The sequence below is a fragment of the Chiloscyllium punctatum genome, chromosome 10 (assembly GCF_047496795.1).
Source record: "Chiloscyllium punctatum isolate Juve2018m chromosome 10, sChiPun1.3, whole genome shotgun sequence".
Lineage (NCBI taxonomy): Eukaryota > Metazoa > Chordata > Chondrichthyes > Orectolobiformes > Hemiscylliidae > Chiloscyllium > Chiloscyllium punctatum.
The window spans coordinates 115,741,713-115,756,518 of record NC_092748.1 but is presented as its reverse complement, the minus strand read 5'-3'; the positions used below and the strand labels follow the sequence as shown (position 1 = coordinate 115,756,518).

The following is a 14,806-nucleotide window of genomic DNA, read 5'->3' as shown; positions in this document are numbered from 1 at the left end:
CCCACTGCAACTCCCAGGTCATTTCCTCTGCTCTGAAGCTCTTCAACCATGTTGTGAAACAAACTCGGTACCACAGCCACATTTGCTTCCTCAGTGCATGCCTCCGTAACCAACTTATCCCACACGGACTCCAGACCACCTTTAAACCAGCAGAGTTCGGACCCGAACAGGACAAACAGTACAGACTACAGATTCAAAAACACCAGCAACAGTTCTCCTTCAGGATCCTCCGCTCCACGCTTGCAGCAATGCGCCGTCACCTAACCTCTCTCCAGTCATCCCTGCCTCAGCTGAGGGCCACTCTCTCTCAGAATTGCAAAGGACCCACTCTGTACTACATCCTCAGGAGAATTCATACTCTCAACAAACAGTATTTCAATTCCATCTCAAGCATCAAAAACTGTAAGTGCAACAAACTTTTATCCACCCACCTCCATATCCAGCGCTCCTCAAACATTCCAGAAGATTCCCCTGGCCTCGGAAACGCCATTAGCCATGCGGCTGACACAGCTACCACCCCCACGCTGAGTGATGATGTCACTTCCGCCCACATCATGGCCACTCCCACAGCCACTTCCGGCCCTCACATCATCGCTGATGCCACACGCTCAGTGACTTCCCCTACTGCCATGATCACCACCACTTCCGCCTCCACCAGCGCCACTCACCTGCATTCTGCTGACACGCCCCCCACAGACCCCACTGTCACTATTCCCACACCCCAGAACCCCAAGGGCAACATTACCCCAGCTCATGCCTCCACTCCCATTCCTCCCACCATCACACCCACTCCAGGTACTGGCTCCGACCCCACTCCCAGCTCCACACCCGCACCAGATCCCAGCTATCGGCCCTGCCGAGTTTTCACCATCCTTCCAGACCTCCCACTCACTGAGGACGAACGATCAGTCCTCAGCAAAGGACTCACCTTCATCCACCTCCGTCCACGCATCAATGAATTTAATACATGACATGACATCGAACAATTCTTCCGTTGCCTCCGCCTCTGAGCTTACTTTCACAATCAGGACTCCCGCCCACCTTCCGAGGACCCCTTCGCCCACCTCCAACACACTGCATCCACCTGGACACCCCGCGCTGGCCTATTACCTGCCCTCGACCTCTTCATTTCCAACTGCCGCCAGGACATTAACCGCCTCAACCTGTCGTCCCCCCTCCCCCACTCCAACCTCTCACCCTCACAACGCGCAGCCCTCCAATCCCTCTGCTCCAATCCCAACCTCACCATCAAGCCAGCAGATAAAGGGGGCGCAGTGGTAGTCTGGCGCACTGACCTCTACACCGCTGAAGCCAAACGCCAACTCGAGGACACCTCTTCCTACTGCTCCCTCGACCATGACCCCACCCCCCATCACCAAACCATCATCTCCCAGACCATACAGAACCTCATCACCTCAGGAGATCTCCAACCCACAGCTTCCAACCTCATAGTCCGGGAACCCCGCACTGCCCGAGATCCACAAGCCTGACCACCCTGGCCGACCCATTGTCTCAGCATGCTCCTGCCCCACTGAACTCATCTCTACCTACCTTGACACTGTCCTATCCCAGCTTTTTACACTGTCCTATCCCCCCTAGTCCAGGAACTCCCCACATACGTTCGAGACACCACCCACGCCCTCCACCTCCTCCAAGACTTCCGTTTCCCCAGCCCCCAACGCCTTATCTTCACCATGGATATCCAATCCCTCTACACCTCCATTTGCCATGACCAGGGCCTCCAAGCCCTCCGTTTTTTCCTCTCCAGACGTCCCCAACAGTACCCTTCCACTGACACTCTCATTCGTTTGGCCGAACTGGTCCTCACCCTTAACAATTTCTCCTTTGAATCCTCCCACTTCCTCCAGACCAAAGGCGTAGCCATGGGCACACATATGGGCCCCAGCTATGCCTATCTCTTTGTTGGCTATGTAGAACAGTTGATCTTCCGTAATTACACCGGCACCACTCCCCACCTCTTCCTCCGCTACATTGATGACTGCATTGGCGCCACCGCGTGCTCCCGCGAGGAGGTTGAGCAATTCATCAACTTCACCAACACATTCCACCCTGACCTTAAATTTACCTGGACTATCTCTGACACCTCGCTCCCCTTCCTGGACCTCTCCATCTCCATTAGTGACGACCGACTTGACACTGACATTTTTTACAAACCCGACTCCCATAGCTACCTGGATTACACCTCTTCCCACCCTATCTCTTGCAAAAATGCCATCCCGTATTCCCAATTTCTCCACCTCCGCCGTATCTGCTCCCAGGAGGACCAGTTCCACCATAGCACACACCAGATGGCCTCCTTCTTTAGAGACCGCAATTTCCCTTCCCACGTGGTTAAAGATGCCCTCCAAAGCATCTCGTCCACATCCCGCACCTCCGCCCTCAGACCCCACCCCTCCAACCGTAACAAGGACAGAACGCCCCTGGTGCTCACCTTCCACCCTACAAACCTTTGCATCAACCAAATCATCCACCGACATTTCCGCCACCTCCAAAAAGACCCCACCACCAGGGATATATTTCCCTCCCCACCCCTTTCCGCCTTCCGCAAAGACCGTTCCCTCCGTGACTACCTGGTCAGGTCCACACCCCCCTACGACCCACCCTCCCATTCTGGCACTTTCCCCTGCCACCACAGGAACTGTAAAACCTGTGCCCACACCTCCTCCCTCACCTCTATTCAAGGCCCTAAAGGAGCCTTCCACATCCATCAAAGTTTCACCTGCACATCCACCAATATCATTTATTGTATCCGTTGCTCCTGATGTGGTCTCCTCTACATTGGGGAGACTGGGCGCCTCCTAGCAGAGCGCTTTAGGGAACATCTCCGAGACACCCGCACCAATCAACCAAACTGCCCCGTGGCCCAACATTTCAACTCCCCCTCTCACTCTGCCAAGGACATGGAGGTCCTGGGCCTCCTTCACCGCCGCTCCCTCACCACCAGACGCCTGGAGGAAGAACGCCTCATCTTCCGCCTCGGAACACTTCAACCCCAGGGCATCAATGTGGACTTCACCAGTTTCCTCATTTCCCCTTCCCCCACCTCATCCTAGTTTCAAACTTCCAGCTCAGTTACTGTCTCCTTGACTTGTCCGACTGCCTATCTTCTTTTCCACCTATCCACTCCACCCTCTCCTCCTTGACCTATCACCTTCATCTCCTCCCCCACTCACCCATTGTACTCTATGCTACTCTCTCCCCACCCCCACCCTCCTCTAGCTTATCTCTCCATGCTTCAGGCTCACTGCCTTTATTCCTGATGAAGGGCTTTTGCCCGAAACATCGATTTCGCTGCTCGTTGGATGCTGCCTGAACTGCTGTGCTCTTCCAGCACCACTAATCCATTTCAGAAGTCAGTTAAAGCCAACATCACCGTAAGGTCAGGAGTCACATGTAAGCCAGAAGGTTCCTTCCCCAAATGGCATTAGTGAACTAGATAGGTTTTTACAGCAATGGTAGCTTCGTAGGCACCATTACCAAGAGTATCTTTCAATTCAAGTTTAATTTGAATTGGATTTACTAGTTGAATGTTGGATTTGAACCCATTTATCCCAAAGCATTAGACTAGGCTTTTGATTATCATAAGTCATTACTGCACAGTCAAAAGTGACAAAGGTCCCAATTTTGAAAAGCAGGAGAGATTTCCTCGGTGTCCTGGCCATACCTAGCCCTCAACCAACACTGTGGCTCAAACTTTCCCGAGTTACAAAAGTAACTACTCACAAAGCACCTTGGGATATGCTGAGGCCATGAATGGCACTAGAGAAATGCAGGTTCTTTCTATAGTTGTATCAATCTGGGATAAATCTCAGTACACTGCAGTCTTCCCCTCATTACTGATAAAAGGTGAGGGGGATGGGGTAATGGTCAAGCTGTGACAGGTTTCAGATCCATGGCTAAAGGAGATATCATAGCTTCCCACCCCTGCTGATAGCTGCTTTGGAGGTGTTTTTGCATCTGTGAAAATTTGGTTTGACCTCTCCTGTTCCTGAGATCAGTCTTTCTTTGAATTTCAGCCATCAGAATGGCTGTTGTTTGGGGCCAAAGCTAATATCCTGCGGCTCGAGGTTTGTGCTTCTGTGAGGAGATAACTCTGAATTCAAATCAAGAGACCCACGTCATTCAGCTAACAACAGTCTCAGAGGCCGTGCCCAATGTCACCAGACTATCAGAGTTCTGATAGTGGAAATGCTGCACATTCACACTGAAGAGCTCAGTGGGGAGAGAGAGAGAGACAAAGAGCAGCAGGGTCAGCGGGCAGGTCACTGACCAGCACAATCAGGGTGAATGACAAGTGTATCAGCTCAACTTGCCCTCCAAGCAAGCATCTGAAGGTGTGTCTGCTGAGATTGTAGGAATTTTGAAGGGTACACTAAGAGGGCATTAGTATCACTCTCTTTGTCAAGCTGAGTCTCTCCTCAGTTCTGTCTGTAGTTTTGCATTCTCTTTGTAACTAATCCCATTGTGTTAACTCTGTTCCTTTGAGTGCTTGTTGTATTGTATTTATTTCTGTGCCGTTGTGCCTCTCTTTCTTTTTGCCAGTATCTATCTTTCAGTCTTATCCTCTGTCTGAATCTCTCAGTCCATCTTGCTCACATTCTCCACTTGCATCTATATCTTCCTTTGTCTCACATTCTATCTTGCTGGTCCTTTCTCACTGTCTGCCCACTCCGTTTGTGTACGTCTCTGCCTCTGTCTGTGTGTGTGGGTGTATCTGCCTCTGTAGATGTATCTGTGTATGTCAATCTGTGCGTAACTTTGTGCATAACTGTGTGTGTGTGTGTGTGTCGTTGTATGTGGAACTGTCTGTGTGCATTTATCTGTGCATGCCTGTCTCTGTGTGTGCAAGTGTGGGGTGTGAGTCTGTGTCAGTGTGTATGTGCTTCCCTCTCCAGTTCTCATTCTAACTCAATTCCACTCTAGCTGTCTGACATTCTATCTGTCTCTCAAACTCTTTATTTTATTCTTTCTCTCTTTCTGTTTTCCTGTTTTTACTCTATCTGCATTTCTGTCTCTGTTATTGGATCCCATTCTCTCATTTTTCCCCAACATTCTATATCGGAATCACTAAATCCCTGTATTGTCTTAGCACCTCCTTATTCTCTTTCAAGTTAGGTATCTTGTTCAGTGTGTATCTCCTACTCTGTGTATATATCTTCATCATTCCTTCTCTCACTCTCTCTCCCTCTGTCCCAATGTCTGGGCTTCACACTTCTCATAAACTCCCTGCTGTCCCTTTGTTCCTAAACTTGTTGGGGATGTTGCTGCTGATTCTGATGTTCCAGATCCCAACATTGAAAGCTGCCTGCTCAATGCACAGCCTGAGTGAGGATGCAATCATCGTGAAGGTGCAGGAGAAAATTCTGCAGAGTCTGGGGCTGACTGAACCCCCAGAGAACTGCAATGTAACCAGCCATGAGCTGCGTAATCCGTTCAAGAGTCGCAAACTGGCACGGCGCATCACCCGCTGGATTGGACATCAAAAACCCAACAAGGACAGCGATAAATCGGAGATCATCTCATTCCCCATTACCAGTAAGCTTTGCTTTTGCATTTGTAAAACTTGCTAATTGTCTCATTTTCTGCTAAAATGATGTATCCCAGCAGCATCTTTTCACAACATCAGTCAGACCTAAGGCACTTTTCAACCAATTAAGTACTTTTTGAAGTGTTGTAATGCAGGCAATACAACATCCAGTTTCACAGCAAGCTCCCACAGACAACAGTGTAATGATGATCAGATGACCAATTTGTTGTGATTATAATAGAATGGAGGCAGGGATGTAATTTAATGTCACTGGATTAGTAAACCAGAATCTCAAACTAATGGGTTCAAATCCCATAGCAGATGGTGAAAGATGAATTGAGAGGAGATAGCCTAATGAAGAGAGTGCATTATTTAAAAACCCATCTGGTTAACTGATTCATTTCAGTGCTGTCCTTACTCAGCCTGGTCTATATCTAACTCTACATCCACAGCAATATGGTTGGTAGACTGCTCTCTGGGCAACAAATGCCAGGTGATATTCAGTTATTTTTAAGTACATGTTTTCCCAGGATACTGGTGTGAACTGTTCCTCACTCTTCTTGGAAACAGTTGCTGTGGAATCCTTTATAGCCACTTTTAGAAAGTGGATAAGCTTGACATTTCATCTGAAAGAAAGTGCCTCCAAACAGTGCAGCACTCCCTCAGCACTCCAATGGCAGACTAGATTATCAGTCTCTTTAGGGTTCTTAAAACCACCACTGCTGGAGTGACAGGTGAGTGTATTACCCACTGACCTGAGAACCCATGCACACAAGCAGCACAAGATGGGGTTAAGATAAATAAAGTAAGCAGGTAGCACAAAATCTGAGTAGGTGGTTGAGTGGTTTGTCAAGCCAGATAGACAACAAAATACTGAAAGATATAATCAAGTTAAAATGGTAACTGCCAAACAGTTACCATGATATTTGCAATGCACAAACATGGAAGCAAAAGAAGTGAATGCAAATCATTTGGTTTTACACAAGTTTTGGCTATTTTGTAACCCATTCTCCTCAATGTTCCCCTCTCCTCACACCTTTAATTTCAGACATCCCGTGTGATTTACAGTATGAAGGATTCGTGGGAAATTACAGTTACATCTTTCAGCCATCCCTGCACTCCCGTCGCAACCAGGTGACCTCTGCTGAGTTCTGGTTTTACACCGGGGTCCAGTTAACTCCAGGAGGTGACCCTCCCGCTGAGCTGTACTTCCTCACCGAACCTGGCATCTTTGCCCGGGCAGCGGAGAGCATGGTGGTCGAAGGACAGTGGGTAATCTTCCATGTGTCCCAATCCTTCCTCTCATACATCTCGCACAAGATACTTTTTCTTCAGGTCAAGTGCGCCAGTTGCCAGTGCGTGAGGGACCAAGTGAATGTTCCTTTCATCCTGTCCACAGCGAAGAACTCGGGCTCTTCTCGATCTAGACGCTCCACAGTCCCCTGGTCCCCCGCCTATGTCAGTCTCCTTCAGAGGCCACCATCTCCTGAACTCATTCACGACGATTGTCATCGTTCTGCTGTCAACATCTCATTTGAAGAATTGGGATGGGGCAACTGGATTGTTCAACCCAGTGTCTTCACCTTCTACTACTGCAATGGGACCTGCTCCAACTCCAACCGGCTCACCTCCAGCCTCGGCCTCAAGGTTTGCTGCACCTCAGTCCCAGGGACCATGAAGCCCCTGAGAGTGAGGACAACCTCCGACAGTGGCTACACCTTTAAATATGAGACTATCCCAAACATTATCACAGAAGAATGTGCCTGCATCTAGACTCTGCTTCCTCACCTTCACCACTATGACAGAGTGGTCTTGGGCTCTTGAGGATCTGAAGATTAGTCAGAATCCAAGAGACAGATCCAAGAGGCAATAATAAAATAAATAAATAAGCTATATTAGTGTCTTCATTTTTTATTAATTACAAAAATATTTGGAAAGAAAGGAATATTTGATGGACAGTTGGAAAACATTTAATCAAATAACCAACAGCCTATTCGCTTTCCATTCTGAAACTAGACATCAGACCATAAAATGTAGCTACAGTCAGTTCGACCATGGCTGATCAGATCATCCTCAACTCCACTTTCCTGCCTTTGCCCCATAATCCTCGATTCCATTACTGTTTGAAAGTCTGTCTATCTCAGTTTTGAGTGTACTTAATGACCAGCCTCAAAGCCCTACATGGTTTAAAAGATTCCACAGATTCACTAGCCTCTGAGCAGAGAAATTCTTCATCATCTCTGTCTTAAGTAGATGACCCCATATTCTCAGATTTTGACCTCTGGTCCTAGAAACTCTAACAAGGGAAAGCAACATTTCCATATCTACCTTGTGAAGTTCTCTTAGAATCTTAGACTTTTTTAAAAAGGCCCCCTATCATTCTTGTAAACTCCAATGAGTGCAAGCCAACCTGCTCAATCTCTCTTCATAAAACAGTCCATCCATAACTTGTATTAGCCGAGTGAACCTTCTTTGAACTACCTCCAATGCTCGTATATTTTTCCTCAGGTGAGGGGCTCAAAACTATAAGAGTATTCCAGCTGTGGTCTGACTAGTGCCTTTTATAGTATTAGCAACCTCCCTACTTTTATAGAGTCATAGAGATGTGCTGCACAGAAACAAAATCTTTGGTCCAATTCATCCCTGCTGACCAGATAATCTGCATTAATGTCGTTCCATTTGCCAGCATTTGGCTCATGTCTTTCTGAACTCTTCATATTCATATACCCATCCAGATGCCTTTTAAATGTAGTAATTGTACCAGCCTCCACCATCATCTCTGGCAGCTTGTTCCATACATGCAGCACCCTCTGTGTGAAAAAGATTTCCCTTAGGTCCCTTTTAAATCTTTGCCTACTCACCTTAACTCTATGAGATAAAAACAATGACTGCAGATGCTGGAAAGCAAATACTGGATTAGTGGCGCTGGAAGAGCACAGCAGTTCAGGCAGCATCCAACAAGCAGCGAAATCGACGTTTCGGGCAAAAGCCCTTCATCAGGAATAAAGGCAGTGAGCCTGAAGCATGGAGAGATAAACTAGAGGAGGGTGGGGTTGGGGAGAGAGTAGCATAGAGTACAATAGGTGAGTGGGGGAGGAGATGATGGTGATAGGTCAAGGAGGAGAGGGTGGAGTGGATAGGTGGAAAAGGAGATAGGCAGGTTCGACAAGTCCGGACAAGTCAAGGAGACAGTGCTGAGCTGGAAGTTTGAAACTAGGATGAGGTGGGGGAAGGGAAAAAGAGGAAGCTGTTGAAGTCCACATTGATGCCCTGGGGTTGAAGTGTTCTGAGGCGGAAGATGAGGCGTTCTTCCTCCAGGCATCTGGTGGTGAGGGAGCGGCGGTGAAGGAGGCCCAGGACCTCCATGTCCTCGGCAGAGTGGGAGGAGGAGTTGAAATGTTGGGCCACGGGGCGGTTTGGTTGATTGGTGCGGGTGTCTCGGAGATGTTCCCTAAAGCGCTCTGCTAAGAGGCGCCCAGTCTCCCCATTGTAGAGGAGACCACATCGGGAGCAACGGATATAATAAATGATATTAGTGGATGTGCAGGTAAAACTTTGATGGATATGGAAGGCTCCTTTAGGGCCTTGGATAGAGGTGAGGGAGGAGGTGTGGGCACAGGTTTTACAGTTCCTGCGGTGGCAGGGGAAAGTGCCAGAATGGGAGGGTGGGTAGTAGGGGGGTGTGGACCTGACCAGGTAGTCGCGGAGGGAACGGTCTTTGCGGAAGGCAGAAAGGGGTGGGGAGGGAAATATATCCCTGGTGGTGGGGTCTTTTTGGAGGTGGCGGAAATGTCCCTTCCAAATTTCCTTTCCAAAAACTTCACCAACACATTCCACCCTGACCTTAAATTTACCTGGACCATCTCTGACACCTCGGTCCCCTTCCTGGACCTCTCCATCTCCATTAGTGACAACCGACTTGACACTGACATTTTTTACAAACCCACCGACTCCCACAGCTACCTGGATTACACCTCCTCCCACCCTATCTCTTGCAAAAATGCCATCCCATATTCCCAATTTCTCCGCCTCTGCCGTATCTGCTCCCAGGAGGACCAGTTCCACAATAGAACACACCAGATGGCCTCCTTCTTTAGAGACCGCAATTTCCCTTCCCACGTGGTTAAAGATGCCCTCCAACGCATCTCGTCCACATCCCGCACCTCTGCCCTCAAACCCCACCCCTCCAACCGTAACAAGGACAGAACGCCCGTGGTGTCACCTTCCACCCTACAAACCTTCGCATAAACCAAACCATCCGCCGACATTTCCGCCACCTCCAAAAAGACCCCACCACCAGGGATATATTTCCCTCCCCACCCCTTTCCGCCTTCCGCAAAGATCGTTCCCTCCGCGACAACTGGTCAGGTCCACACCCCCCTACGACCCACCCTCCCATTCTGGCACTTTCCCCTGCCACCGCAGGAACTGTAAAACCTGTGCCCCCACCTCCTCCCTCACCTCTATCCAAGGTGCTAAAGGAGCCTTCCACATCCATCAAAGTTTTACCTGCACATCCACTAATATCATTTATTGTATCCGTTGCTCCGATGTGGTCTCCTCTACATTGGGGAGACTGGGCGCCTCTTAGCAGAGCGCTTTAGGGAACATCTCCAAGACACCCGCACCAATCAACCAAACCGCCCCGTGGCCCAACATTTTAATTCCCCCTCCCACTCTGCCGAGGACATGGAGGTCCTGAGCCTCCTTCACCGCCGCTCCCTCACCACCAGACGCCTGGAGGAACAACGCCTCATCTTCCGCCTCGGAACACTTCAACCCCAGGGCATCAATGTGGACTTCAACAGCTTCCCCATTTCCCCTTCCCCCACCTCATCCTAGTTTCAAACTTCCAGCTCAGCACTGTCTCCTTGACTTGTCCGGACTTGTCGAACCTGCCTATCTCCTTTTCCACCTATCCACTCCACCCTCTCCTCCTTGACCTATCACCTTCATCTCCTCCTCCACTCACCCATTGTACTCTATGCTACTCTCTCCCCACCTCCACCCTCCTCTAGCTTATCTCTCCATGCTTCAGGCTCACTGCCTTTATTCCTGATGAAGGGCTTTTGCCCGAAACGTCGATTTTGCTGCTCGTTGGATGCTGCCTGAACTGCTGTGCTCTTCCAGCACCACTAATCCACCTTAACTCTATGTCCTCTATGTCCTTTAGTTTTGGACTCGCCACCCCAGGGAAGAGAATTCATCTATTTATCCTATTCAGCCTCTGATACTTCATGAAAAGCAACCCGAGCCTATTCAACTTCTCTCTTTAGCTCAACTCCTTCAAACCTGGCAAAATCCTTGTAAAAATCTTATCTGAACCTTTTCAAGTTTCACAATATCTTTCCTATTGCAGGGCAGCCAGAATTGAACACAAAATTCCAAAAATGGCCCTAATTGATGTCCTATATAGCTGCAACATGACTTCCCAGCTTCTGTATTCAATGCAATGATGAATAAAGACAAGCGCACCAAATGCACCTTACTTTCAAGGAATTATGAACCTACACCCCAAAGTCTCTTTGTTCGGCAATACTTCCAGGGCCTTACTATTGTGTGTATAAGCCCTGCTCAGATTTGTCCTGCCGAAGTGCAGCACCTTACATTTATGTAAGTTAAATGCTATTTGCTACTCTTTAGTTCATTTACCCATCTGAGCAAGATCCCCTTGTATGCTGAAGTAATCTTCACTGTGCACTACACCACCAATTTTAGTGTCACCTGCAAACTTACTAACTATACCTCTTTCATTCACATCCAAATCATTTATATAAATGATAGCAAGCATCACTGATCCTTGAGGCATACTGCTGGCCACAAGCCTCCAGTCCAATAAGCAATCCACCATCACTACCCTCCATCTCCTACCTTCAAACAAACTTTGTATTCAAATGGATAATTCTCCTTGTATTCCATGTGATATAACCTTGCTAACCATGAGAAAGTGAGGACTGCAGATGCTGGAGAGTCTTTTCAAACCTTGCTAACCAGTCTACCATGCTGAATGCCTTACTGATGTCCGTATAGACGATGTCCATCGCTCTGCCATCATCAATCTTCTTTGTCACTTCTTCCAAAAAATCAAGTTAATGCAACATGATTTCCCACATACAAAACTATGTTGAATATCCTTAATTAGCCCTTACTGTTCAAATACTTGTAATTCCTGTCCCTTAGTATTCCCTTAGTAATTACTGACCACCGACATCAGGGTCACTGGCCTATCGTTCCCTAGCTTTTCTTTACCATCTTTCTTAAATAATGTCACCATGTTAACCAACTTCTAGTCTTCCGGCATCTCCCCCATGGCTATTAATGATACACATATCTCTGCAAGGGACCCAGAAATCACTTTCCTAGCTTCCCATAAAGTTCTAGGGTACACCTAATCAGGTCCAGGGAATTTATCAATCTTTGTGCAATTTTAGCCCTCCTCTTCTGTTATATGTTTTAAGATATCACTGTTTGTTTCCTCATGTTCTCTAGCTTCCATATCCTTCACAGTAAATGTTGATGCAAAATACTCATTTAGTATCTCACCCAACTCCTGCAGTTGCACACATGAACAGCCTTGTTATTCTTTAAGGGGCCATATTCTCTCCCTTGTTACTCTTTTGTCCTTCATGTATGTAGAATCCTTTTGGATTCTTAACTCTGTCTACCAAAGCTATCTCATGTTCCCTTTTTGCCCTGATTTCCCTCTTAAATATACTCCAGGATTCACTCGATCCTCGCTTGTCTACGCCTGACATATGCTTTCTTCTTATTCTTGACCATAGCCTCAACATCCCTAGTCATCCAGCATTCCTATACCTACCAGCCTTTCCCTTCGCTCTAACAGGAACATACTGTCTCTTGACTCTTCTTATCTCATTTTTGAAGGCTTCTAACTTCCCAGCCGTCCTTACCTGCAAATATCCACCCCACAATCAACTTTTGAAAGTTCTTCCCTGATACCATCAAAATTGGCCTTCCTCCAATTCGGAACTTTAAGTTTTAGATCAAGTCTATTGTGACAATGCTGCTCCTTTAACAAGGTTATATTGTCCTTGGTTTATTTTCAGAGGGGTGTTAATCACAGAGACTCCAAGAGGCCTAGTTTTTATGTATTTTAGGGCCAATTTGATTATAGCTAACAGGTACTGCCTCAGGAAAAAGGCTTCAAGTTTAAAAAAACACTTGTACAATGAAAAGGGAGTGGCCAGTTCTCCCAGCTCAGTTCTTCTCTGGTTTGGTTTGGTTTTAGCAGTCTGGCTGTTCAGAGCAAGCAATCGGTTTTGAAGCTGCTGGACCGAAAGAAGCAGGTCCATGCTGATTCTCCCTCTCTCTGACATCTCTCCTGTAACACCCTGTGTTTGATTTAACCTTTTTTGCCAAGGGGGTGTTTGTTGGGATTGTTGCAAGAATTTGGAACAGCATCATTAAGTTGGAATAATCTGTTGGGTTTTCAGATAGGTAAAGTTATTCCATATTCTGTTCCTTTTGATTGTGTTTCATTCAGTAATCTTGCAAATAAATTCTGTTTTGTTTAAAATTAAATCATTGGGCTAACTGCATCACTCCTGAAATATCCACTCCACACCTGCTCAAAACAACTAGCATAGTTTGGATCCAGGCTACTTTCTTGAAATGTTTTGAGTGTGGTCTGGCCTGGTCCATAACACTATCCTCTTCCATAAGTATTTTAAAACTAATAGAATTATGATCACTGGTCCAAAATCCATTCCTTTGAGATAAAGGCCAATATTCCATTTGCCTTCCCTATATCCTACTGAACTTGGATGCTAGCTTTTGACAATTCAGTGATGAGGACTCCCAAAAAGCTCTGTTCTATAGCATTTTGCGATCTTTCCCCCATTTAAATTGTAGTCAACTCCTCTTCCTGCCACACGATTGAAAAGGTTGGATGACCAATGATATGGTCATTCAGCAGAAAGAAGTGAACAATTGGAGGATCAAGTTCATGAGATAAAACCTTCTGGATTACCAGCTCCTCACTACAGTCGGCAGCCCTAAGTCTGAAGAAGTGAAATCCAAAGACCTCCTAAACCATTCAGAAGCTCTGTGTTGTTTAAATCTTTTAAGTAAATTGCTAATGAGCCCAAAGTTTGAGCTGGCAGAGCTTTAAGTCTAGATTCAAATGGTACCTTTCATTCACTAGGTAATTCTTTCCATCTCAGTCTTAGTATGATCATATTCTTCCAATGAAGAACACTAAGTGCAAGGCCACCAGACTTCAATATTCTGGCTTAATCATCTTTACTCTGTTGTTTTCATCAGGCACTCTTTTTCCCTTCCATAGTCTACAACTTTTGCTGAGAGAATTATAGAGCCATTGACACGGAAGGCCATTTGGTCCATTCAGTTCCTTTCATCTTTAGTTCTTCAATTTATGTTGTTTATGCTAACCATATTTCATTGATCCTTGACCACCCATTTGACATTCTTATAGCCGTTGCCTTTGTTGTAAAATATTGAGCTGCACTCTGTGAAAGTCTAAGCCATTTTTTGTCTTTGAAATTTCCAGTTCAACAGCAGGCCATTTGCTCCCACTGTCCATACTGATGTCCCTGCTTCACACCTCATCATGTCCTCTTCATTTCGCCCTTTCAACATATTATTCTATTTCTTGGGTTAACATAAACTACCTCCTGTCACAGTGAATTCCACGTTCTCAGTAGTTGCTAGTTCAGTTGTTGGTTTGCTCATTGAACTGGTAGGTTTGTTGTCACCCTGATAGATAACATCCTACATGCCTTCCAATGAAGTGTTGTTGAACTATTCCACTCATTATTTATCTGATCCAGTCTGTTATGGTGGGTTGTGGCAATTCTGGTCCTGCTCCACAGTGGTTTATATATACGGTCCATTCCTATATGTCTGTTGATAGCATTCCAGGTTGAGAACCAGGCCTCTAGAAAGTTCTGTGCATGTCTTTGGTTAGCTTGGGCCAAGTTGGTTACATTATCTCAGTCGAATTGATGGCCTTCCTTGTCTGAATATATGAAGGTGAGTCAAAGTTGGTCATGTCGTTTTACTACCAGTTAATGTACGTGTACTCTGGTATCTAGTCTCCTTCTGGTCTGTCCAATGTAATGTTTGTGGCAGTCACTGCATGGAATTTTGTATGTTCTGTTGATTCGGTATGTTATGGGTTTAGGGTCTTTCATCCTTGACAGCAGTTGGTGTAGTGTGGCTGTGGGTTTTTGTGCTACCATGATCACGAGTGGTCGTAGGAATCTTGCTGTCATTTTC

The 14,806-nt window shown here is 46.7% G+C and overlaps 2 protein-coding genes across 2 annotated transcripts in view; one reads left to right on the top strand and one right to left on the bottom strand.

The window, feature by feature from the left end:
* The window catches only part of LOC140482474 (obscurin-like), a 322,475-nt gene extending 322,024 nt beyond the window's left edge, over positions 1–451 (bottom strand). Inside the window, exon 1 of the mRNA XM_072580002.1 lies at positions 432–451. The gene's annotated coding sequence lies outside the window, so the exon portion shown is untranslated. The remainder of the gene's footprint in view (positions 1–431) is intronic.
* A 2,876-nt stretch (positions 452–3,327) lies between these two features.
* inha (inhibin subunit alpha) lies at positions 3,328–7,432 on the top strand. Its single transcript, XM_072580001.1, has 2 exons — positions 3,328–5,556; positions 6,597–7,432. The coding sequence occupies exons 1-2, from the start codon at positions 5,217–5,219 to the stop codon at positions 7,319–7,321; spliced, it is 1,065 nt and encodes a 354-aa protein (XP_072436102.1). The 5' UTR covers positions 3,328–5,216; the 3' UTR covers positions 7,322–7,432.
* The last annotated feature ends 7,374 nt before the right edge of the window (positions 7,433–14,806 follow it).

Bases quoted from the DNA above. Each gene is read 5' to 3' on its own strand.
- inha (XM_072580001.1), top strand. From the start codon at position 5,217: ATGTCTGGGCTTCACACTTCTCATAAACTCCCTGCTGTCCCTTTGTTC. The intron at 5,557-6,596 runs GTAAGCTTTGCT...CTTTAATTTCAG, and splicing joins CATCTCATTCCCCATTACCA to ACATCCCGTGTGATTTACAG.